This window comes from Melospiza georgiana, chromosome 5 (genome assembly GCF_028018845.1).
Source record: "Melospiza georgiana isolate bMelGeo1 chromosome 5, bMelGeo1.pri, whole genome shotgun sequence".
Taxonomy (NCBI): domain Eukaryota; kingdom Metazoa; phylum Chordata; class Aves; order Passeriformes; family Passerellidae; genus Melospiza; species Melospiza georgiana.
This window is the reverse complement of record NC_080434.1, coordinates 25,151,639-25,177,993: the sequence shown is the minus strand read 5'-3', so window position 1 is coordinate 25,177,993 and position 26,355 is coordinate 25,151,639. Positions and strand designations below refer to the sequence as shown.

General features: G+C 42.9%; 1 protein-coding gene across 2 annotated transcripts in view; it reads right to left on the bottom strand.

Annotated features, from left to right (window-relative positions):
• The window catches only part of FAM13A (family with sequence similarity 13 member A), a 119,122-nt gene that overhangs the window by 31,996 nt on the left and 60,771 nt on the right, over positions 1-26,355 (bottom strand). Inside the window, exons 1-5 of one of the 2 annotated variants that reach the window (XM_058024180.1) lie at positions 25,718-25,790; positions 16,575-16,616; positions 6,968-7,012; positions 5,228-5,407; positions 2,232-2,418 (exon numbers count right to left, since the gene is read on the bottom strand). In XM_058024180.1, coding sequence (XP_057880163.1) covers positions 2,232-2,418; positions 5,228-5,407; positions 6,968-7,012; positions 16,575-16,616; positions 25,718-25,755 — 492 coding nt within the window. In that variant the 5' untranslated portion in view covers positions 25,756-25,790. Of the gene's footprint in view, positions 1-2,231; positions 2,419-5,227; positions 5,408-6,967; positions 7,013-16,574; positions 16,617-25,717; positions 25,791-26,355 lie in introns of those variants that run through there. The other variant, XM_058024179.1, reaches the window with a different exon arrangement.

The following is a 26,355-nucleotide window of genomic DNA, read 5'->3' as shown; positions in this document are numbered from 1 at the left end:
ACATGTCAAGGAGGCTTCTACCCTGGGTTTTGGGCAAGTCCCTCTAAAATAGAAGGAAGTGTGTTTCTGCCCTGGAAACTACATGCACAGACTTCTTGGAGCAGCCTTCTCTCGTCTGCTACACCTCCAGCCCCATGTGGTGACACAGGTCAGTCATTCCAGCCTTGCCTAATTTGATTCTTGGAGTCCTATGGATACCTGGCTAGCATGTCCCTAAAATGCAGTTACAAGCTTTTAATGCTTTGTGGTTGGTTTGCTTGGGAGTCTAAGTGGAGCTGACAGTTTCTCCACTGCTGACTTGTGCTTTTGAGCCAGATGCAATCAGACAGCTCAGAGGAAAGCTTCCCCACAGTGTCCTACATACTCTTCCAGGCTTTGAAAAAAAGGAATACTCAGAAAAGGGTGTTTAAGGAGAGACAACATCACGAACCTCTTTACATGACAAGGCCTATTAGTAAATGCTAAGGTGCATGTTATGTTATAATCCAAGTAGGTAGCCTAATTGGGGTTGTTATTTGATGTATAAAGGTGTAGCCAAAAGAAAGCTAAACCATCACACATCATTCTGGCAGTCTCTGAAATGCAAGTATGTAATAAACATACTCATTAAAACTTAAAAAGCAGCTTCTGCTCGGCCAAAACAATAGCACCATGCTCTCTGCAAGATGTTTCATAATGATACTTGCAGTTGATCATCCCACTCTGACATTTCCTAATGCAGAGCAAGCAAGAACTGCTGGTCATCTTGGGCAACATGCTTTTAATACAAGATTAATTCATTTCACACTCCTTTCAGCCTTTGCCCTTCAAGAGATCAAAAAATGAGGGGCAGGGTAAAGCCCAGTGGACACAGCTAAGTTTGAGGATATTTCTTCTGGGCACAGTTGAAGACTTCATGAATGCTTTTCAGGCCTGCAGCGAAAGTGGACACTTCCATCAGTACTTACTTCTTAAATCCTGATAAAAACTCTCATTTACATTGAAACTGCTTTAGCTCCACAGGCACAGAGAAAAAGTGATGAAAAGATCATAAGTACTAGACCTTTGCCTATCTCAAAGTGCATTGCTACAAGCAAAGACAGAAGTGTGAATGCGTCTGTCTCACTCTGATTTCATGAAGTATCACATGGGAAGATTGTGGATACTGAGCACTAAATTTAAGTTACTAAATTGAGCATAGTGTACAATTTTTGGCATCTTGCCATCTTTTGATCATAATGAAATGCAAATCCACCTCTCTCTAGAATCTCTGCACAGGATAAGAATATCAGATCATTGCAATTTTGTGATCTAAACAAAATGAGTCCAAACACAGGTCACATTAAGAACTTGCTTTCAGCAGGCTCTACAACTTAATCAAGCATCACTGAAGGATATGCCCTATAGGTCAGGACAGCATTTTCACACAGCTCTTGCTGTTCCTGTTAACCATGCAATGCATGCTTGCTGCAGGCACAGCACTTCTGTCACTGCATGCAAACCCTGCGCTGATGCACAATGAGGTTTCTCAGCTGCTGACACCCCCATCAGTGTTTGCTCTGGCTGAGAGGGAAGGAAGGTGAACCAGTTTTATTTTACAGCTTGTAGAAGGAGGGAAACTGTCCTGTGAAGGTCACACAAAAATATGCAGGAAAAGTTCTACAGTATTCCAGATTTTTACAATGTTATAACAAAGTCATTGATGTCTTCAGTAAAAAGTGGATAGAAGGATCACCTTTTGGACCAACACTTCAAAGTGCTTTCCAAATTGCAAGCACCACAGCAAAACACAGGCTTTAGGGAAATGGCATAAAATACCTTTGCCATCTCATTATCAAGTAGTCACTTGAAATCTAGTTTCAGAGCTTAGCAGGAATATGAAAATTAACTTGACGTGAGCATGAGAACCTGCATCTAAGGTTCAAACTCCTTGCAAGGCTTCTGAAAGACTGGGAAAAAGACCTCTATCCTTTTATGCTTTCCAAAATGTTTCACCAAATTCAAAAGCAAAAAGGGGCAGAAAGAGAAAATGACTACACATGGAGTATCACAGCAGAAATACGGCATCTCAGTTGCCTCATCACAAGGGTTACAAGTGTCTGATCCAGTGTTTCCCATCGTCCAAAATAGACACTGAGGCCTGTACTGCAGGCAAAAATGACTACTTAAGGGAAGCAGGTGTGCACTGAAATAAAAAAAGAGCTTTTCCCATCCTAGTAACAGACATCAAATAGTGCAGTGTGCTGGCTTACCACAGGACTGTCCTGGTTGTCATTAAGCTCTGAGAGCTTGGTGCTGGATTTCTGCCGTTTTGATTTATTCCTTTCACTAAGGTATCCAGAGCTGGTCTCTTGTAATTTTTCTACATCTTGAGTAGCTAGAATACAATCTTCAAGACTGCTGAATCCAGAGGGAATGTTCTCCTTGTTGACAACTTCCCTAAAAAGAAAAGGGACATTACAGCAAAAGGTTGCTTAAAACACTCTCTCACTACATTTATGGTAGCAATAGAGAACTACATTATATGGGCTGGTGGAGTTCCAGCAACACCATCTATTCCCTATGAAACCACTATCTCTGGTTCTTCCCCAGGCAGCCAAAACCACACAATGTGCAATGCTAAATCCCACTGAGGAGCACAAGCCAATTGCATACATCTCAGTTGAAAAAGCTGTGAGGATCCATGTTTGGGATTTAATTCACTTGCCACTACACCAAACACACAGAAGCCTTCACATGGAAGCTGGACTAGCCCCTGGCTGCCTGTGCAATTTTTATAGAGAGTATGAAGCATATTTTCCTTTGAGACACGAGCTTTTAATTTAGAAAAGTGATTCACAGCTGCGGTCCAGGGATCTCCTTTGGTGCATGACACCGCATAATTGGCCCTCTTACTCATAACTCTCAAATGCAAGAGCAGGACTGGGTGGTGCTTTAGCCAAGTGCTTGATTTCTATTTGGGAATTACACAAAACATAAAAGGGAACGTACCTCTGCAATGGTAACACAACTGCCAGGACAGAGTTTTGCTGTGTTGGGAAGAGGATGGGACAGCCAGCCCTAAGTCACCACGTGATGGACTCACTGGGACTCTCTGGGCTTGCAGGGTTTGTGCATGCTTACCAGAAGCCTGGCATATGGCTATCTAGCCCTGCTGCATCCTTCAGCAGACAGCTTTCCATTTGGAGGACTACTTAACCACTTGTTAAGTACTCCTCCCTCTACTTTGCCCAGCAGTGAAGATGCACACACACATCACTACACCACGGGAACACGAGAAACACAAGGTGTCTCATTACCCTGCTTGCTTACACTTGACACCGAATCTGGAACATTTGCTAACTCTGTGTGGCTGTCTTACACAGTGCTGTGCAACTCCAAAGCCTACTTTCATGAACAGCAGGAGAACTCATCTAGACTCGACTGGTGTGATAAGAAACCAGTCACTCTGCAGTATCTGGACAGTGCCAGCATGGCAAGTATTCAGACCAAAAACAAAACTAGAAGGTTCCAGTGACTTTCTAGATGATAGATCTCTAGGTTTTGTTGGTGGAAAAGAGATACAAAGAGGTAAGATAAATCTCTGACTAAACTTCTAAGATAACACATTTGCCTTTGTGGAAGTTTTTACAAACCCTTCAGCAGACCAATTACACATTCAGAGTCTGTAGATCATTTAATCTTCAAAGCCTGGGAGTTCACCTATGTGATTTTGTGATAAACACTCTTCCTGCCTGTAGTCCCATTTTGTGACATTACAAATCCTCTTGTGATCCATCTATCACAAGGCAAGGAGATGAAGTCACTAACAATCAAAAAAACAACAGAAAGACATTTTGAAAGGAATTCTCAATTTTGATAATTTACCCAGAGAAATCCCAGCAATCTAATCTAAGGGAACCAGGGAAAACAATCTGGACCACGGCCAGCACTCAAAACTTCCAATGTGCTTTAAATCCTTGGCTCCAGCTTTCTGGACTCAGCCTGAATGACTGTGTCAGTCATATCTAGAGGCAGCTCTGTAACTCAGTGCTGAAGAAAAGCCCTGCAGTACTATATGCTTCCGAACACGTACACTAGCCAGGCTCTGACCTACTTACCTGAGAAGCCTGTCAGTGGGGCTACTTAACAAGAAAAACTACTTTGGAGCTGCTGCCAGATACTTTGGTGACTTGCAAGAGCCAATTTCCCAGGCCACCTTTACAGTATATTTTGATTCACTGTGAAAATAGTGCATTTTATTTTTTCTCTCTCTTTTTTTTTTTTTTTTTTTTGTAACTACAGATTTTTGGTACAAGAGTAGCACTGACATATTTTGGGAACTACCATGGATGCAATATTAACACGAGGTATCGATGGCTATGCACCTGTATAAAAGTAGCTTCATATAAGGAGGCATGGATCCAATAGAATTTGGGGAATTCAGCACCCAGGAAACAACAACAGGAGACTAGATGTTTATTTTGGAATCAACTTCAAATCCTAGCAATCCAATACTGCAGTGAGGCATACACATTCCTTACAAGAACTAGTGCTGTGTTACAGATAAACACATGAGTTGAACCTGGTCTTGTTTGGGCTACAGTTTCTCAAATACAGCTCTGCCTTGTGTAACAAGTTGGTTAAAGCTGTGGTGGTAACACATTTGTACCACACAATAGATGTCACAACTAGAGTAAGAATAGAAAAACAGGTATTATCTTCGCTCTTTGACAGACATTTAAGGAAATTCACTATTAAGTCACACTTAAACTTTGTGTAATAGGACAGATAAAAAAAATCTTAGATTCTGATTAATCAAAAGGAAGATTTTTCTAATTTCAGACAAACTCCCAAGTCTCCTCACTAAACCCAAACACAAGCTGTGCCTCCACACACAAAAGTGGAACTTAACCTCATTTTTGAAGACATTCTGAATTCAGAAAAGCAGCTGAGCCCAATGTTTTTATCTAAAAAAAGTTAAGGGCAGCAGAGCCAACTTCTTGGGAAATTCCACTAATGCAACAAATACCGTAAGTCACCAATTCCAAATGCTGTAATTAAAACCTTGACTGCATAACCCCCCTAGATTCTTATCATGCTTTGCCCCACTCCATGATCCAGTAAACTCTACATTTCCCAGCTCTGACTGATGCAATGGAGCTCTGCATGGGCACTGCAGTCTGGGCAAAGGTCAGTGCCTTGATAAGAAGAAATGACTGGGGTAGACTTAAATATACTTTCCAAAACAAAGAAACCAGGCTCATACATGTCTCTGTTTCTCCGGGCTTCCTCCTGCTCTTTGTGGTGCCGCCTCCTCTGCCTGGCAGACACATTAGAAGAGGCTGAAGATGTCCCGGATTCAGAGTCCTCTGAACTCTGGCCGCCTGAGCCATGAACATCAAAGAGATGCTGCTCCACGGCTGAGCGGATTGTCTTCTCTAAATACCTGTCAAGCCGAAAAATAAGGTCAATTGAGCTCAAAGATTTTGTGGAGCTCCCTCTCTGCAACAATAAATAAAACAAGGCTATCTGTGGGTTATGTTTTCTTAGGGTGGCAGCACAAAATGTTCCAGCGCTACGACATATGCAAAGAGCAATGCCAAAATCTTCAGATACCCGCTGGTTCAAGTCCCTCAGAATAGCTGAGCCTTCCCAATTAATATTGCTCTTTTTATTTCTGGGAATGTCTGAAATTTCAGTAAAGCATCTAATTTTACTTACTGCAACTACAGACATTGGTGCCTCACTTTCATCCTCCACTTAAAAACCCCAGCTGTGACAAAATTGCGTTTGATACCCAGCCAGGCTGACAAGGGTCATGTCTGTTGTGCAAAACAAGCTCAGTAAGGCAATGGATCACCTGCAAGAAGGTGATTCACTGCTGTCTCACAGAGGGATGACAATATGCAGTAGCTCACTGTGAACTCCTCCCATACATTGTGACCAAGCATGGGTTTTGTTCTGAGTTCATGCCATTTTACACATTCTTGGGCCACATTCTTGTGCATCCACAGCCACCCTGACACTGCTGTGAGACCACCCTCACACTCAATGGCACTAAGACAGCTTCCACAAAAGCCACCACAAGAGAGTCCCTGCAGTTGCATCAGTTAAAGGTGTGGGACTACTTGAACTTTCAACACCAATGAATTTTTGTTTTGGTACTGCCATTCTCTTGTAATATTCCCTTCCTTCCTTCCTTCATCAGAGGAAGCTTTTATGGGAAAAAGATTTTTTTTTCCAAAGAGATCATACAGAAACACATTTTTGTGTACATCCCCATCCCATCTCTGTTTCTCACAGTGCTTTAAGCAGTCATTGAAAAATGGGTTTTTCAAACTTGCATGTCCAAAGTCTATGTATGGCTTCTACTGTTTTTTCCGTAATTAAAATATTATTTCAAGATTTGCTGGTTAATTTTCAACTGAGTAGCTACAGTATGGGAATCAGTGCTTGGGCTCATTTCTCCTTTACAAAAACTGTGCTAAGTTGCTATACTTGAAAGCCTGCTGAGACTGCAGTCCTGGAAAAGTCAGAAGACCTTAGCAACTGCAAAAGCCCAGATGGTTTAAATAGACAAGTATGTCACTATTGACAAAGATCAGTTCTGCAAACCCATCAGCCATTGGGAATTCCCAGCTCCAGCAAAGGAGCCAACTCATTTTAGCTCTGCTCCTCCCAGTTACAGCCGTAGGGTCAGGTCACGTCCTCTGCTGGGATGCAATAGGGAGCAAACAAGAGCAAGAAGATGACAGGGTGCAAAAAACTTCTCGAAATACGCAAGTTCTGCCTAAGCAAAACATCACAGACACCGTGAGCAAAGAACCAAGGGCCTGAGAAGTTTTCAGGAGGAAGTGATTTATTATCATTGTAGATTAATTGCTTTGGGAAACAGTGTCTCTATTTGTTTATGTAAGAACAACTCTTAAAGAGAAATCAAAGAATAACCAGCAATACTTTAAAAAGCTCCAAGAAAGATAGCTACAAAATTGTAAAAGACACTTACTCTTCTGTAGCAGGAACATTGCTACTGACTTGTGATACGTGGGTACTGTACAAAAGAAAAAAAAAAGAAAGGTAGATCTTAATATCAAAATAAGGTCTTAAAACTTCTTGCTCTTTGCAGTGCGAAGATTCAAAGGTCTGAGCTGTCTCAACAACAACTGTGTACACAGGTCACAGGTTTTCCCCTTAAGGAATTTTCACTCCCACTGTGACGTGGCATATTTTGACAAGTCAATATCCTCAACAATTAATTTCCCCGTCATTCCCATGAAATAGGCAAAGGTCTAACAGCAAGTATTTCAACCTCAACACGTTACAGATTTTTTTTTTTTGTGGGCTTTCTGCTGCTGATGTTTTATTTTCATGACAACCGTCCTTGTCTTTTGAAGCTGACTTGAAAATATATTCACTTAATATTTAACTGCTCTCTCTGTTTAACTATTCTCTCTTTGAACATGCTCAAAGAATATATTCATATTCCTTGCTTCACATTTTAAAAAATAAAATCTATGCATGCTTCTCTGGTTTTTACCTCAGTCTGTTATCAGGCTCAGGAAGAGCTGACACAAATGTAGATGTTATCACTTGCTGTTCAGAGCCCTTCTGAACAAGCTGACCTGGCACAGGTGTCACTGCTTTCTTCCCTCTGCCAAGCTGAGTCCCATCCTGCCCCTTCTTCATCCACTGGTTCAGCTGACTCAGCCTTGCAGATAAGGTGACACTGCCTTTTCATCCTTCCTGCGACCTCCCTTTAGTCAAATAAGCTACAGGCCTAGGGGTTTCATTTCAAATTATCCCCGTATCAGCAGAGTACAGCTGGCTGATAAATCCCAGTAAAATGTGGTCAGGGTACAAAAGCCAAGCTGGATGCAAGATGTTCTTCCTGCCAAAAAAGCCACTCATGGTTTTCAGTCTTCACCAGTTTCTCTCAAATAATTTCATTGCAGAGCCATCAACAGCTGATTTGCCTTTGCTACCCAAAGGTTTCCTCTCTGCTTCCCCTGAATACTTTGCACTTCACTGTGTGGGGCTGGAAGTGCAAAATAAGAAGCTGCTAAGAAAGCTAAGAAGCTGCAGCTCTCTCAGATAACCACTCTGTGGCCTTACTGGGTTTGAATGTCCCTTGGGCAGAAGGCAGGCGACAGAGGAAGAGAAGGATAAATGAGGGGCCACTACAGCTAATTTAACAAAAGCCACAAAGCAGTGTGACTCCTCCCCACAAACACCCAGCTGCAAATCACACTTACAGCATGCTTCAGGCTGAGCTGGTGTGCTCACCTGGCTCTAACCACACACACATCCTTGCCAGTCCCAGCCTCACCCAGTGCTACTCTCCAGCCCCAGCACAGGTCACTGGAGCACACCAGGAAAGTAGCCATGGACTTGCCAGTATGTTCCACATTACCTGAGCAGGACCTGAGCAGTTGTGCCATGCAGATCATTTCATGAAGACATGCAAACAACTATTACTGTACCTATTATTACAGATAAAATACCTGCATACAGGAAACAAAATTTGCAAGATCACACTCTTCCCACATCTAACATCTTGACTATCAACTACAGGATGGCATTGGAATTTGAAGTGCACATTTCAAGCTCCCTACTTGCTTTCTGGTTTGCTTACAGGAACTATGTGGCCTCTTCCCAGCCCAAAACTATTTTTTAAGACCTGGATGTTAATATATCTCCCATGGAGACATATTAACAAGTAAGGTGCTATTGCGCTAATGTGGGCTAACCCACACTGCAAGACACAATTCGTGTGCTTGCTACAGTTCCTACACCCATGGGAGTAAGTTAATGCTGTATCACCTTTTTATAGTATTACATGCAAGCCAAACTGAGTGAGGCTGTCTTTCATATCATACTTTTCTTCCCTGTTTTCAGGCCAGGAAAGTGACACTGGAGAGGAAGAAAGGATTGTTTGGATTTTAGCTTTTTAAAACTTCCCTAGGATATAGGTTTATTTATTTCTACCAATACAATTTTTTCTAACACCCAGCACATTCTAATTCACTGTGTGCTTTAGTTAGTTAGTTAACTACTTAGTTAGTTAACCGTACACTTTACTAACACCAATTTTAAGTATATTAACTTAATTTTTAATGATGCATAACAATTAATTTCCTGCATCTAGAAAAACCCTATTCAGACAATACGGGTTCTATAAGAAAGACAGTAACATGGTGATTTTCAAACTACTGACAAATAACAAGGACGTATATATCCTATACATGCCAGCTGAGTGGATGACTACAAAAGGAAGCTCTGATATTCTGATTTTATTGTACTGAATCCAAGTTTATCCTTAGCTCTTGTGCTAAGTTAATGCTCTTTTATTAGCCCTGTCTCAATAAGACAGAGATTTTAAAGCAGAGTTTTTCTAGATACACTAACTTTCTTTTAATTCCACAGTTGGCAACTTTTCTGCCCATTTTATTTTAGATCTTAATTTAAATGTGTTACTAAATTGCTTTACTTACTCCCCACCAACCTTTCTTACAACAAAGAACGTCCCATCCAAAACAAACAGCGGAGGGGAGAGAGTTACACAGCGGTTTTGGGATCCGAGCCTTCTGCAGGACAGAACAGGCACTGCAAGAGCACCTTGGCAAACGCAGGCAAAGACACCACCCTGGAAGGATTGCAGAGCCCAGACAAGCAGGCAGGGTGTACCCTGCGGGGTTTTCCAAACTTCTTGGGTGGCAGAAGCCGCTCTGCTGTTGGATTTCTGGGGAGCAGGCAGGGCGAGCCATGCCCGAAGAGCCCTCTTGGCTCTTGTGCCCGCCTGCGCAGGCAGCTGCCCTGCTCAGTAATCACCCGGACAATGGAACTCCTGCTCTGCTCCAGCTCATTATTGTCATTATTTTCTTCTCACATCTGCTCCATATCACTGATACATACAGTCAATTATCTCCACAGCTAGATTATCTTTATTAGATTATGCAGCTGCTGTTGCAAAGCATGCTGAGAAATAGAAATCTCATAGAAATTAAAGGTTCTCCTCAGGTGACCGAAGGCAGCAGGACAGCTTCCCAGTGCTGGGGGACTTTTACTTTCAGAAAATCTGCATAAAGGCACACAGCTGTTTGAAGTGCTATGAACTTTTGAACTTATTTCTTATGACCCTCATGCTTTTCCATTCTGGGAAGCCTGACCTCTAGCACTTCCCAGTTTTGTCTAACTTGTTTACCCAAGTTTTTGCTCACTTTCAGAGGTGCTCTATCAGCTCTAGATAATGTCTTACTTCACATGTAAGGCAAGCTCTTACTGCATGGCCTCCTTTCTTCAGCCCCCAGGACAAGAAGGTGCCATCTTCCATCACCATTAAATCTCACCTGCACCCCCTAACTAGTTCTAAGTTTAAAATATGTACACCAGAGTGAGAATTATCTCATGTAATGCCTGCAGCTTGTCTGGTCTGTGTTGGGCATCTTGTGATAGCAGATGTTGGATATCAATGTCCTTACTCCTGATCTATTTCATTCATGCCACTACTGAGCAAAGTATCTTAGCATCTAGAAAAAAACAGCAACAAAAAAAGATCCAACAGAGCAAACTAGGAAACTGACATACTGGCATAGTGCTTTCGGAGACTGGGTTTTCATTTATGAAGTAATTTAATTAATTCTTGACAATACCTAATGGCCTAATTCATAAGCTGCACCTGCAGACTAAAGTCACCTGTTGCTGAGATGTATTTACAGTCCATCTGCTTTATTCAAGAAGCAAAGGTAGCTTTTGTTTTTGTTTTTTTATAAGTCAATCACAACAGTAAGAAAGTCTCAATATATGCAAAAACTTTACCATTTTGCTGTTCCAGCAAGGTTGAGGATGTTTAAATGGCTTTGACATAACAGATGGGAAATTTCTGAAGTCCTGAACATTGTATTTCAATCCCTGATCTAGGAAGTTCCTATTCATAGGGATTTAAATGGTCTAAATGCTATCCACTCTCCACACTGTGACATGCAATACTGCAAACTCACGTGGGATCCATTTTAAGACAACTGCTTTATTTGACACACTTTCACCAAAGAGAAGTGTTGTGATGGCATACAAAATGTGAAAATACTGAGTTTAAAAACAAAACAAAAGGGGTGTGCTCTTAGTTACTGGGATGTTCCATCACACAAAGGACATATCATCATTATTTTCTCAGCACCTTCATACTTTCACAAGCTCAAATTATCCTTCCTTTAAACGTGGTAAATTATTTTTTACACTACTTTGTAACTACACAGAAAACTAACCCGACTAAAAGCAACTTTATTCAGGATTCCTAATGTTTTTCACTTGCACCTCCTTTATGATAGATGCACACTGACACCTACTGCTTGGAGCAGAGACAATCCTGCGAGGGATTCATAGAGGCCCCGTGATTCAGCTCGGTGAATTTGCATGGCTGTGTCCATGCAGGCTGCCCTGCAGAGCAGGGAAATAATCCCCAGGGAGCCTCAGCCCTGCATGGCAGCCAGGTACCAGAGCAGGGACACCCAGAGGCCTGGTGGTTACTTTCAGCCAGTGCAGGTGTGATGGACATGAACACACATCACACCGTGCACTTGGGATCTCTTATGGCACATCCCACGGAGGGAGAAGTGTTCAGGGTGAAGGTGGCCAAGCAAATTTCTGAGCAGCTGTGAAATCCACAGCAAAATTTTCCAGTTTCTTGAGGAAAGTGACCTGAGAACAAACAGCATAAAACACCTTGCCCAATTATCTTCAGGGTAAGAATACCTGACCTGCATTATTTAAAGAGTTGTCTCAAAAACTGTTAAAAGGAGAAACAGCCAGTTGTACAGAATAATGCCTGCAGGAGTACTTCTAGGAAAAGAACCAGGCAAAACTGTCCAATGCCTTGCCTGGCACTCATGGGTATTTAATGCAATCTTTGGCACTGCTTGTGATGTCAGGTCTCATTGCAATTTAATGCTCTGAATGCTAACAAGGAAGCTCCACACTACAAAGCTTTTGCTTCTCTCCCCTGTGACATCACTCTGGCTTATCTCAGGACAGGGAGCTCCTCTGAAAGCATCTACATGACTAACATCACATCTAAGGCACACAGGCCAGCACAAAGCATGCCTGAAGACTCCCTGTCTTCTGAGAACTCCTCACACACAGAGAGTGGAATTGTGCTTACAGGGACTTGCTGCTTCATTACCTGAAACTGCTGAGTGCTTCTCAGTACTTATTACTCAAACACCCTGCAGCTGGTATTCACAGTTTCACTACAGAATTATACAAGGAGCACTTTTTAACAATGTCAACTCCCTTCACCACAAGGTTTTGTTATTACAGAAGGTTTGGGAAAGTAAATGCCCTTCAGGCATGACTCCCTGGAACAATCAATCACCTAGCAAGGTTTTCCTCTTCTTTTAACAATGCAGAAATCTCCTTGCCTGGTACTGAGCACAGCTGAGCCAACAAATTATCTAATCAAGGACTACAGAGCGGGAGAAGATAACTCTGGTCAGCAGAAGGTGAATGGATTCGAACCCAGGTCTCTCAAACTGGTCAAGCTGGCACCATCCTTATTATGCCCAAGGAGAGAGGGCTCCAGCTACGAAATTAATAATTTTCTGCCCAAATAGATTAATAAACTATTTGTACATATCCTCTCTTGCATCAGTATCATTATTAAGATAAACATTCTCTCTTCTCTGTCTAAAACTCAGGGAGAATATGTGTGCTCTGGTTAATTTCTTACAGTAGCCAGGATCTCCATGCTCTTTTCTCCATCTTGTAACAGTCTTCCCATTTTTTTAATAATCTTCACAAACCTACAGCTACTGGAACATGAGTGACTTGAAAGTGTTTAAAGCTCACCTGTCTATTGTACAGGGGTATCCATACTTCTAAGTGTACTGAAAATACTTCCTTTATATATCCACTGTCATACGAATACTTCAACTTAGGTATTTTTATCCTTTACTTCCCTTTCATCCCTACATGAAAAAGTATATTCACATCTTTTTTTTTTCCCCCTGGCACTTCCAAATTTGAGGAACTCCCCTTCAGGGTAAAGATTTTCATTATTAGACCTCAGGTATATGACTTTATTATTTATCTTATTATTTCTTTTAGTATATATCTTACATTTTATGCTTATCTTTACAAATATATATAAAACATCTTTTATACATATACATATGACAGGAAGATATTTTATAAATATATCTCACTCTATATAATATCTCACTGTCACATATTTTCTCCTAGAGGATGCTGCCAACCCATTCACCCTCCTGAATTTCTGTTTTAAGCTCAATTAATGAACATGATTTGACTTTATTATGCTAGTAGCTATTAAGGAAAAGAAGTTCATGGCACTAAAGGATCTCCAACAGCAATCCCCCTCCCTTCCTACCAGGAATATCCATAGTTCTCACCTCCTCCTTATCCATGTTTAAGTTCTAGTACTCATGCCCACTTTTTCCATATAGATGGCATGATATAAAACATTTTGCTGACATCAGACAGATGAGGTCCTTTTCTTCCACTCTCTAGAAGTCTTTTAAAAAATAACATGGTTGTACTGGTGTTACCACTCTTTACAAACCCATGTCACATTTTGTCGCATTTACTGCTTACTCTCATACTGCTACAGACTGTTTATTCCCTTACAAAGTAGCAGTGGTGATAAAGTCTTGACTTACCCTGTACTGAAAGGAAAAAAAAAACCAACCAATCAGTGTTATTGGTGGTGTTCTGACAGTTCTGACTTTAAAGTTAAGACCTTTGGTATTTGTCTTATAGTTAAAAACATCAACGAGGGAACCATCTCGATTGTTAGCTGACATGGTACAGCACTGAATAATCAAGCCTGATTTGATCCTACTAAAACTGACCAATTGAGGGTGTGCCGGTCTTGGCTGGGGTAGAGTTCATTTTCTTCCCAGTGGCTGGTATGTGGCTGTGTTTAGGATCTATGCCGAACATGGGGTTGATAATACAGACATGTCTGTGTTATTGCTGAGCACAACTTACACACAGCCAAGGCCTTTTCTGGTTTTTGTACTGGCAGGGAATTTAGAGGTGTGTGGGAGGCTGGGAGGAGACAGAGCCAGGCCAGGTGACCCAAACTGACCAAAGGGATATTCCAGACCGTGTGACATCATACTCAGTGTATAGGGTGGGGGGGAAAAGGAGGAAGGGGAGGGGATGTTTGGAGTGATGGCATCTGCCTTCCCAAGTAACCATTGCATGTGACAGGGCCCTGCTCTCTGGAGATGGCTGAACACCTGCCTGCCCATGGGAAGCACTGAATGAATTCCTTGGTCTGCTTTGCTTGTGTGCATGGCCCTTTCCTATTTACCTATCTTTATCTCAACCCACAAGTTTTCCAGCTCTTACCATTCCAGTTTTCTACCAAATCCTGCTGGTGGGGAAGTGAGCAAAGCAGCTGTTTGCTGGCTGGGGTTAAACCATGACAGAGGGACACAATGTTCCTTCCGTCTGGCAAGAGCCAAGCATTATGCAGTGTTTGGAAGCTAAAGAGCTCTTGTTCCCACTTACTTAACTTGTTGTATAATTATCTATATGGAATTACTGCATTCACACTGCAGTGACCGCCCTGTGCCCAAATATTCATGATTCACTTGAAGGATTACTTGAGCAGTATTTCAAGCTATGTAAGTGTAGCAAACACTTGTAGTAATAGAAATAGATTTGACCATCAAACAGCTAAAGCAGACAGTCTTCCCTTCCTTGCCCACGGTGTGAAATGCAATTCCTACATATGTTACACACAGCCTCTGGGGCAACGACGTGAACTTTCAAAGTTACACAGAAAAACTGGCCACCCACTCAAGTTCTCAGTTGTTGAAGCACCAGGAATCGCCCAGCCAGCCCCAGCTCTCCTGCCAAATTAGCTGCACTTGGCAACTGACCTCAGGATTTCTGATGTGTTACAAACAGAAGCAAGACTTACAAGCTGTTCCCTTTATTTACAAGTAACTGTATCCCAGCAATGTTACAAAAGACACGGGCTTGGCAAGAAGCCTGTGTATCAAGGTGTGCAGCTCCCTCTCTGCTCCTACCAGCCATTTCTTCACTTCCCAGCTATGTGTTTATTCCTGACTGTTCTCTTCCTATTTGCAAGACAGATTCCCATGGAAACCCATCCCTTCATTTCAGTGGACACACTCAGTCTTTGTTGACCCCCCCCCCCCCCCCCATAAGCCTACATCTCTATTTAACATGTTCAAATTTGCTCCCTTCCAGTCAGAAATGTCCTGCTTTGGTATCAGTTTTCTCAGATCCACTCCTTGTTCCCCATCTCTCCTTGGTGATCTTGACAAGGTCAGCCAAAGAGAATCTCCTTCATGGATCATCTTTCTATAATCCAGGAAAGGGCTTGGAAGGACAGTTCTGAGCAGTAAGACAGATGGAAATGTAATGAAACCCTAAAAACATTTGAAGGTCACATTTAGCCAGAAAGAAAAACAAAGAGGCAGACAATTTTCAATGAAAAGATATGAAGATTTAAATGAGGAAAAATTTGAGACAGGGGAATGTATGTATGCAGCTACAAAATAATCTCCTGAAGGAAAAGGCAGAATCTCCTTTGACAGTTTGGAGCTTTTGAGGCACAGACTGAGTAACATCTGCACAAATGGATTGCAGGGAATGACAGTGCATCAACCCAAAGGCAGACAGGATCATGCTGCCAGGCTAGTCCATGAACAATTCCCTGACAGACATTTCTGCACAGCAAGCATTGACTTCTTCTATGCTTCATGTTAGAAAAATTCTTTAAGAAAAAAACCAAGCTACAGATAAACAGAAATATATGCCAGAGATTAACAAATTTCAGACATCACTGTAAGAATTCCAATTATCACTGTTCTCACAAAAAGCACCACTGGGATTTCTTTTTATTTGTTTAAATTCTGTAGAGATCAAAGAACCCAATTATAATATCTGGCCCTTCCTCCTCTGCAGCCCTTCATTGTTAATTGCTCTGGCTCCTGTTCTTCCACTAAGCATAAATGAAAGCACTGGAACTGAGCCTGCTACTGAAGCAAGCAGAGCAAACTTCCACAGATCTCAACAGAATTAGACCCCTTTTACAAGCAGTGACTTTTCCCTCCAGTTGGCAAAACAAGAAACAATTTGTTCAAATGCAGCATGAGCACCATTCCCTCCAGTGAGGCTTGCTGGGTACCCGGGCACTCTCCTGCTTTTCTAGGCTGCAGCAGGGAACTGGATGGGCTGCTGACTCACCATCTGGTTCCTGGTTTCTTTCTGAGCAGCACATGCTGCCAGTTCCTCAAATCCTGTAGCAGCAATCTCTCCTGTGCCTACAGATAAGCTACTCGGGCATCTAAGACACATAACAAACCAAAGAAAAGAGGAAAACCACGTCCATCTTGTAATAAAAACCTTAAACCCTGGGCCTCTTCTCTAAATACAAAAGAATTGCAACAGAGATTGTATCTACAAAGACTCATGCCACTAACGGAGCAATAATTACAAATGTAAAATTAATGTCCACTTTGATTACAGTCTGTTCAGCACTTCTGAACCCCTCCCCACATTTAATTCAATAAGGAGTCAATCCCACACAGAAAAATGAATGAAAACAACAGAGTAAATACCTCACGTAGAAGGGTGACATAGGCCGCTCATCTTCTTGGGAGCTAAAAACAAAATATATTTTGTAAGTTAGTGTGCAGCTCTGACTTGTATTTGCAGCTGAAGATATTCACTCTTAAAAAGCAGAGACAACAAAAGTGAAACTGCACCCATTACAGAGGTAACACTTCAGTCTGTTTTGTCCTCTGGTTGACACATGGAAGAAAGCTTTAAGTTACTTTCCTTAAATCCTGGCAATCCAACTCATTTCCCAATGTCCACAAATGTGGCGTAACAGATCCCCTGCTAGACAGCCAGGAGTCATTCTGACTCTGCAACAGTGCTAGGGCTATTCCCATAGCAACAATCAAGCATTTTGCCAGGAAAACCAAGAGAGTCCTTTGCTGTCTGCTGCTCCAGAATTAAACAATCTGCCTATTAAAGCCAAATTTGGGGGAAAAAAAAAATACCAAAGGAAATCTTGAGCAACCAAAGAAACAACTATGGCCATAGGTGTACACATGAGGCTACCTACTCCCCAGTTTTACCACTCCTGTGGAAAGTTTATTTGAATGATTTTTCTGAAGGTTTGAGATCAGGGATTGCCACTGGCTGGTGTGGAGGTCTCCTGACAAAACGTTTAGTTGTGTTTTAGTCATCAGATGGCCTGGCCCCAACATAAGCACCTGGCAAGTGACTTACCAGCCCTGACACAGCTCATTGTGCCTGTCCTGGCACAAGGGTAACAATGAGCTGGGACACAGCAACACACATGATCTCTTGGATTTGGAAGGATCTTATTTATTGGCCTATAAAAGCTGCTCTAAACACTTGATAAAGGGGAAAGGAACATCTCTGCAGGATTTGCAACTAGGAAATCAAGTACTCAGGGACTTTCTGCAGCTTCCATTGGAGCCAGCATGCAGCTCCCTCAGCAAGGTGAGCCGAAACTGGTCTGCAGCCAGGTAAGTACCCTGCCCTCACGCTGCACAGAGCCAGAGGCAGATTGAACCATGGCTCATTTCCAACCCAGCCAATGTTAGAACAGATCCACAAACATGAACTCCAAATTCACGGAGGGGAGCAGAGCATAAGGGAGAAGGCAAGACACAAGGGACTCAAAAAGGCAGGCTGACAAATAAACAAGCCAGTGCTCCAGAGAAATAATCACAGGGATTCAACCCCTCAACTAGAATATGGAAAGACTCACAAACATACATCTGCAGAAAAGACCCTAAAGGACAAGATGCAGGAAACCTAATTTGAGGGTAACACCAAACACCACAGAGTGGAAGGAAGTGAATCTGCCTCTAAATCAGTGTGGCCTGCCAAAACTTTATGCCTCTGAAAGGCAACAGTGCCTGGACAGCTGTCAGCAGCTCCCCAAGAAGACTGGGAGCACAGCTGCCAGTGGGAACCTTGCTGCCACTTCACCAGCCTGTTTTCAGTGGCCTGGACAAGCTGCAGTGCCCAGGGCTGCTGCTGCTGCTCCCAGAGCCACGCAGGACACAGAGCAGTGCACAGCAGGGGGAGAGTGCCTGCCTCTCAGCTGAGGCTAACAGCACCTCAAGAGCCTTCATGAGAAACTGCTACAGCTTTGAGACTGCCTAGAAAAGGTTGATGGAAACGTGGAAATACACATTACTGCCTTCCCTGAAGGCAACCTGCAACAAAGACATGGGTAGGAACCTCTGCTAGGTAAGGCTCCCTCCCCTGATGGTATGAAGTCTCCCAGCCTGTATGCGTGCTATCACTTTATTTGGCACTCACAGAATATTTTTTAAGTGTAAAGAAAGCACTTTAAACTCACAAAGCTTTTTGCTATGTTCAGTTCACTGCTTAATAGCTGTACTTGTAATCTCAATGCAAACAAATCCAAGTAGTGGACAGAAAACATGAAAAATTTTTTCTCACATAAATGAAAGTTCACAGTGCCATGAAGATTTCTGTGCATTAATGCAACTTCAAATGACACCACCAAATGCTGATTTATGTGCAAGTGGCAGTTGTTGAAGCCACACCAACCATGTTTTCCATCATAAACACCCCTCCTTCTTTCAAGGTTTGTAATTAACTTCCAAATCAAAGCAGCACAATCATACAAAGTCCAAATAATCTTTTGCATTTATGCTCCCAACGTTTGTTTTGACAGAGCAGATGGAAAAGTAGTATTCAGCAGGGACTCTGAATCCTCTTGCATTTCCTTCCCTTTCTTCCACAGCAAATGTAACTGGATGCCTCTTAAGTTCAAGCAAGTTTTCCAACTGCATAAAATTTATCAACCCATACAATGAAATTGAGGGAAAACAAATATTTTAAGCCCATTAGCTGGGAATGGCAGGGAAGAAAGCTCTTACAGAAGTCAGAAACCAAATATCACTTTCATTTAGATCAAGTGTCAAGATTTCACATGGTTGGTAATACATGTAGCTGTGAAAAACCTCTGTTACTCAACAGTGGTTCAATAGTTTTACAAGTGCAGCAAATGAGCAGTAGCTGAATCTGGGGTGAAGACCTCCAACCCAACTAGTATGAAATCCAGACTTTTGACAAAACCATAAAAATATTCTAAATTTCTACCTTGTCCAGCAAAGAACTTATCCATTAGACAAACAGGCTTAGCAGTGAATTAAATTTTGGGGGATTTTTGTTTGGTTGGAATTATTTTATCCTCAAAGTTTTGTGCAGATTTACATATGCTTTATGTTCAGAAGGCATGAAATAACTTAAAAAAACTCCAGTTATTTATTCAACTATCACTGATTACCTGGCCAAGCAGGTGAGTGCAAAATACAGCAGCCTCTTTTCTCAAGCATATAAATAGCTCACCTAAATCCAGGGATTAAACAGAAATTAATCGCTTCCATGAAACACTTGGGAGATTACATGACAACTTCCTTCCTGCTAAAAACCAAAACAAATACCAGCCAAACTAAGAAAAAACCAAAACAAACATAAAAACCCATTTAATGGGTAAAGAAGTAATATTATGTATGTTTGCGACCACCACTGAAATAATAAAAAGTCTGTCAGACGGGATGGAACACCAGTTTAGCCCACTAGTTAGTTTAGCACATTTTGGGATTGTCAGGCACATCCTTTCCATTTTTGAAGAAGGAAATATAGGAAAGCCTGGGTGAAGTCTAAATGTAAAATGATCAATCTCCATTACAGAAGGAGAGTTATCCTTTTTTGCCTCCCTCTTTTGCAGCAGGAATGTTACATTCACTTCTCACATTCTTAAACAGGTAATCATGTTTTGGTTTTTGTTTTTTTCTGATGTCTCATAGAACCATGGAATCATTGAGAGTGAAAAAGACCTCTCAGAACAAGTCCAACCTTTAAATCATCTTGCCCTGCAGGCAGAATAAGGGAGGTGCTGAGCCTGTTGCAGAACACCCAATTAGATGGAAAGTTCCCAATTTATTTAGGTGCATAAGGAATACCCCACCCCTGTCTCAGCCCTGTCCTCGCTGGCCTGAGCTCCCATCACAGGTCAGAGTGGCTCAGGGTCCTTCCTCCTTCTTTCATTTGCACTTAACCAGCAGCAGCTCTTCTGTTCCTGGCACTGGAACCTCCCTTACAAAGCTACTGCTGCTTTCCTACTCCACATCTCTTTTCAAACTTAAATGCGACATTTAGTCAATCAAATTTTTAAAAAATACTCTAGATTTTGGCTTTGTGGGAGTTTTTTTGTTAGATTTTATTTTTCTTTTACAATTATGAAAAAGTACTTTGACTCATGGGTCAACATTTTGCACCAGAGATGAAGGGCCCAGACACTGGCAGGGTCTTGCTGCTCAGCCAAGGTCATGTTTTCCTAATGCCCTGCCAGAGGCTCTGTTTGTTCTGACCTTAAATGTCAGATAAGGGAATGGCTCCCTTTCGATTCTACCACAGAAATTCTCCACTTTGAAAGAAATGCAGCTGGTTTTTAGTGAGAATTACTTTTTCAATGCAAAGCAATAGCTGCTTTTATTTTTAATGCACTCAAACAAAAAGCCAATAAAAATTCAGTGACATCAAATTACTAATAATATCAAAAGTTAAAGCAGGCTTTGGAGGGAGGAGAAGGAAGGCTATGTTTGGGTGACTTCTGAAGGCTTCAAACTTATCTCCCTCTTGTTTTTATTATCATCATTAAGAACACCTATGCCTCCTTGGATTAAAAGATTGCAACTACTGAAAATTTAAACAATGTTGTTTGTTTACTTATTATGACATTATATTATTATTATTATGACATTATTGTATACATATTATGACACCAACAACACTAAAAACAGCTTCAAGGAAACATTGATTTTGAGGCCACAGTAGCGCTTTTTGCTGAAGGTCTCATCTTATTCACAAATTTTTCAGCACTTTTTCACCTACCCAAGTCATTTCCCCATAAAAGTTATTTCAATGTTGCAAAAAAATGCAAGATTGAAACAGCTCATGAAAATTTATTGCATGCTTATTTTCTCAATAGAGCTATTTACCCATAGCTTGTGCTTCACAGCAGTGGGTAAAAGGCAATGTTTTTGCAAATGAGAAATAGCAGGCAACACAAGCTTTTGCCTTCAAATAAATCCTTCAAAATAAACTTCCTTCAAATAAATATTGAGGCACATTATGCAAAAGAAGAAAGAATAATACCATCCTTGATGCAAGATTAACCATAAATTTAATCTAACATCATAACACTGCAGTGACACAATGGTCATCACTAAAGTCAGGACCTACCCTCAATCCTTGAGCAATGCCACCCTTGCTCTACATCCTTAAATGGAGGGGGAGGAGGGAATGCCATATATGCACTGTTTAAAAAACAAATGCTCAACAGCTATTTTCCTGTGAGAGTTATTTCCATGCCAACATTTCCATTTTCCCTGAAGATTAACTTTAATAAGTCAAAACCATAATGTGTTGTTTCAGATATTTATCTCCAGTCTTTACAATAGTTGTGCTTACATCTAACCATGCATAGCACTGAAAATTAAGTAAGCTACTCAGCAAATGAGCCACACATCAGAATCCAAGGCTGACAACTCAACTTTTTTATTCTGAACTTACGTATTCTGCAAAAATATCATACTATGCAAAATATCTCCAATTACTTGGGTGCGGGTGAACTGGTTTAAATATTAAACTCCAAAGGATCTCCTCATCTTCCTCAAAGCTGTTTCTTCAGCATGTTTTTCCTAAAGATCTCTCAAATAAATTACAATGCACAGGCATCTATCCAGAGGCATAACTGTGCAGGCTGTATATGAGGAGGCTCTGAGACTGAAGCATATTACCTGAAAAGGAAAAAAAGTATACTGAAGGCTTTCTGCACACCTCCTTCTACTTCAAAGCAACATTAGAGATCAGAGAAGTATAGGCTATCCCATGGCAAGCTGAAGTGAGCAGAACTTCTTGCTGATTAAGTGCCACTGTGAGCAAGAGGCAGATTTTCCATTTATATTAACATACCTGAATATCCCGGAGCCCTTGACAGCATAATTTTGTGTAATTATTTTGTGCTTACTATCCTTCTAGATTGCAAATGTGTTTATCTTTTATAAAATGACGTCAATGTTAAAGAGCTCACTTTTGTTGTTTTACTTCTTAAGCTAGTTGGGTCTTATTATGAAAGATGGGGCAGTGTCTTTTACTTGTGGTTTGGCAATGGTCCTCACTAGGGTAAAATCAGAAAATGGCTCAGAAAGAGGCAGAATGAATGTACCAGCCAAAGTCTCACCTCTTCTCAGAATTTAACAGTGAAGTTGCATAACACACACATACCTGTTGCATTATAATGGCAAAGAACTGTTACTAGGTAACCAGTGATTTCAGTTTCAGGATTGTTTGTTAAAAGCTTGCACACTTCAAATAAATGTATCTAAGAGGCCAGTTTTTAGGCAAATATTAATATTTTCTTGCTTAATCAGGTGGACACCCCAGAGACAAACATCAAAGAAAATTTCCACACCAATCTCCTCTTTTAGTCAGAGCCTTCCACTCCAGTGGTACTGAGCAAGAGCTTCCACAAGTTCCACCACTCACTCTTGTGGAGCAAGAGCTTCCACAAGTTCCTACACTCACAGCTGTGACAAGGGGTCAAATCTGAGCTTGGAAGACAAAAAACTCACATAGCATTTTCTAACAAGCTATGACTCGAGGAAGATGAGAACCACAGGTTTAAATTTTTCTTCATTCTTCCACCAGAAGAAAAAAACCCACCCAAACCCAAAGCAAACAAAGAAAAAACTAGATTCAAGTTCTCTCCGCCCTCAGAGAGCATACTTCACATCCATATTCCAGAATATACTTCATTAGGGCTTGTCAAGCACTCCCAGTACCTTGGATAGAAAGTAATAGCAAAGTCCAAAAGATCAGACTTATTTACTTATGTACAACTTAAACACAAAAATGTTCACAAATCTGATAAAGAGAACACAGCAGCCACCCCTCCCAAAACAAACAAACAAAAAAAGGTGGAATACAGCAGTGTTCTCGGGCTGAACTGCTGGGAACTTGTGAAAGATCCCAAATGAACCAACCAGTAAAGTAAATCAAACAATCCTGGTAACAATCCAGACAACTGCTGCTGTACAGGTTAGAAACTGATCAGTCACATTCCCTATTGCTTTCAGATGCACTTGCTAAAAATATTTGTGATGGCCTCACTCTTCCACTACCTTGACTTGTTAAGCAACAGAGGCCACCAATCACAAACAAAGGCCAAGTGTGTACCTGCCTTCCTTATCTCCTACTGAAACTGGCAGATATTACTGGAAAAGGCAGCCACAGGCCTCAGCTTTGCACAGCTGTTGTTAAATCTACAATACACTGAGCTAGAATGCACGAATCAAAATATGCATTAACAGCATTAGTAACACTCTAAGTAGGAAGCTGGGATACCAAAGTGAGCTAATGCTATTCTGAAAAGATGGTAGCCTAATAGCAATAGAAGAGACAATCACTGGTGGGTAAGTTGTTGGAAAATCAGTGATGCAATCCATGTGACATTCACCAGTGCCTTCTACAGCACTTGGGCAATATAGTACCTACTGCAGTGAGGATCCAATACATTTGGCCTTCCACCTCTTCCCATGCAATGAAACATAACCCTGACATCCCCACTGTCACTCCTTCACAGCAGGACACCGTACCCATCACATGCCCTTCCACAGACATCTATATATAGGATGGCACCATTATAGTCCATATGGCTCTATGAAAGCACTTTGTATGATTTTCTGGAAGACAGACTCACAGCTCACACAAATCTGGGTAGACACAGAACCCTTCTCCCTCTCCCAAGTTTCACACACCAGCTACACATTTGTACTGCTTCAGCACAGGAAGGTTTCCATGGCAGGCACAGCATGGCCAGCCTTGTGGCCCCAGGAGAACATGGAGCAGAGCACCTGCAGGAGATGGGCAGGAGCAAGTTCACTTACCCAGGAAGGGACCCAAGTGTGATTACTGCAGGCAGCTCATTCCCTTCCTTGAGAGAGAAAGACAGATTCTTTCAGCTTGGCATGTGCCCTAAATCACAGAACCTGAAGGGTGCCACTACTCTGATTAAACCCAGTAACAGTAACCATGCACTGCAATTTGTCCTCAGCTTGACCAACAACATCAGCCTGTGCACCCCACAGCAAGCACAAACAGAGTGCTATCGATGCTGGTACTAACCAATACTGGAGGTATCAGCTTTCCTGAAGCTGACAAAAAATGCTCAAAGCCAGCAAAACTCTGCCCTGAGGGAGGGAAGAACAGGAAAATAAAGGTGCAACCTGGAGAATGCCATTGTAAAGGGATCTGGCAATCTATGTCAAAAAAACCAAGGTGCTAAAAAGTACAGTATACACAGCCTAAAAATAGATCAAGGAGATGGAAAAGGAGCCAGAATTGCGTGAATTAAACAATTTTAACTGAAAAAGTCAAAAACAATCCTGTATCATGCTTACGGCTCAATGGAGTTTGAAGAAAATGCCTCATTTTTGAAGTGCTGACTGCATCTCTAACTGATGGAGACTTAGTCCTTGCAACAACAAAGAGATTAATTAGAGCCAGCCTGTGAAACCTATCTTCCCCTGGGGTGAAGAGTCAAGAGCACAATAACAACCACTTGTTCCAACCACTGATAGGACAGACAGATCCTTGAAAGGTTAAAGATATTATGTGAGACTGGTCCTTCAAATAGAAATGATGCACCATGACCACTTCTTTAAGACATTCAAACCATATTTCTGTTTCTCTGCAGTCATCAACATGGAACCCCATGACTGCAATAGTGCCAAAGAGACTTTTTCCACACCTACCTGCAGAAGAGCCTGCACTTTATCAAGGCAACAACAGTCTGGGCAGCAATTTCAGTTACTATTTTATTGTGTTCGAGTAAGCAGCAACTCCGCAGCTTCTGCTGAAACAGCACCACCACAGTGCTGAAATGGCACGGTCAATTTTTTATTTACTGTTTCGTAGATTACAGAAAGATTGATATTCAGGCAATTCAAATACTACTAGGGGAGATATGGACTGCTTAATTTTGAGAGCTGAACGAATAGTAAAACTAAAAATAAGAATTTGATGACCCAGTGGAAGGGCTGTGTACACACCTCCCCGCAGCGGGTCTGTGCCCTGCCATTTCAGAAGCCTGACTGCAGCTGTCCCTGCCATAGCGTGGCGGGAGCACATGCCAGCACAGGTACTTGCTGACAGCTGGTGCTGCAGGGAGGTGCGCGCCGGCACCCTGGAAACACCCAGCCCTTTTTCTCCGAAAACTAAACCTGCCGCCCGTGCTGCGGCAGGCGGGGTGTGCGAGCTGCCAGCCGGAGGGGGCTGTGCGCAGGGGCCGCGCTCCCGCACCGCAGCACCGCAGCCCCCGCAGGGACGAGGGATCGGCATCGCCCGGATGGCCGGGGTCCCTCTACACCTGGGAGCCGCTCCTACCCCGGACAGAGAAATCCACAGCTCTGTGGATTTCGGGGCGCTACATCGAACCCCCATCTCCGCCCGAGGACGCCGGAGATCTCCCACCCCGGAGATCCGCTATAGCCCCACTTGTTGCACGGCCGGGTATCCCGCTCCCGAGCGGGCACCCCCGCTCCCAGGCGGTCCGAGTCCCGGCTCCCCCGTGGCGGACAGCCCGGCAGGAGCCCCGGCCGTGCCCCGGCTGCACACGTACCTCTGCAGGGGCATCACCTCGCACGCCATGCTGGCCATGGAGCCGCTGCCCGCCCGGCCGCCCGCCGCGCCTCTCGCCGCGCCCGCAGCGCCGCCAGCGCTTGGCCGCGGGGAGCGCCCGGCCCCGGGGAGGGGCGAAGGGGCGGCCGGGCCCGGGTTGGCGGCTGGCGAGGGCCCGCCCCAGCGCCCGGAGCCCCGGCCCGGCCCCCGGCCGCGACACCCGCCGCGCCCCCGGTCCCTGCCCGCCCCACCGGGCTCGGCAGGCACAGGTTAACCAAAAGCGGCTTCTGATGCCCGCTTGGTTCTGGGCCTGCAAAAGGTGCCGCAAGCTCAGGGCTAATGGCTCCTTTCAACAGAAAGACTGCACAAAGTCTTCTGTATCCCCTTCAGTGACCCACCGCCCTTGTCCCTAAACTCGCCCAGAGTGCAATGCAGTCTCTCCCGAGCTCCGCTCCGGGAAGGGCAGGCGCGGTGCCCCGGGCACACAGAGCCCCGCAAAGCTCCAGACACTCCAGCGGGGCTGCTCTGGCTCTGGCCTCACACACCTTTACTATGGAGCGGTGTCTAACAGGGCTGGCTGGAGGCTCCGAACCTGACCCCTTCGTACTGCGGTACATACTACCGCGGTTTGAAAGGTTT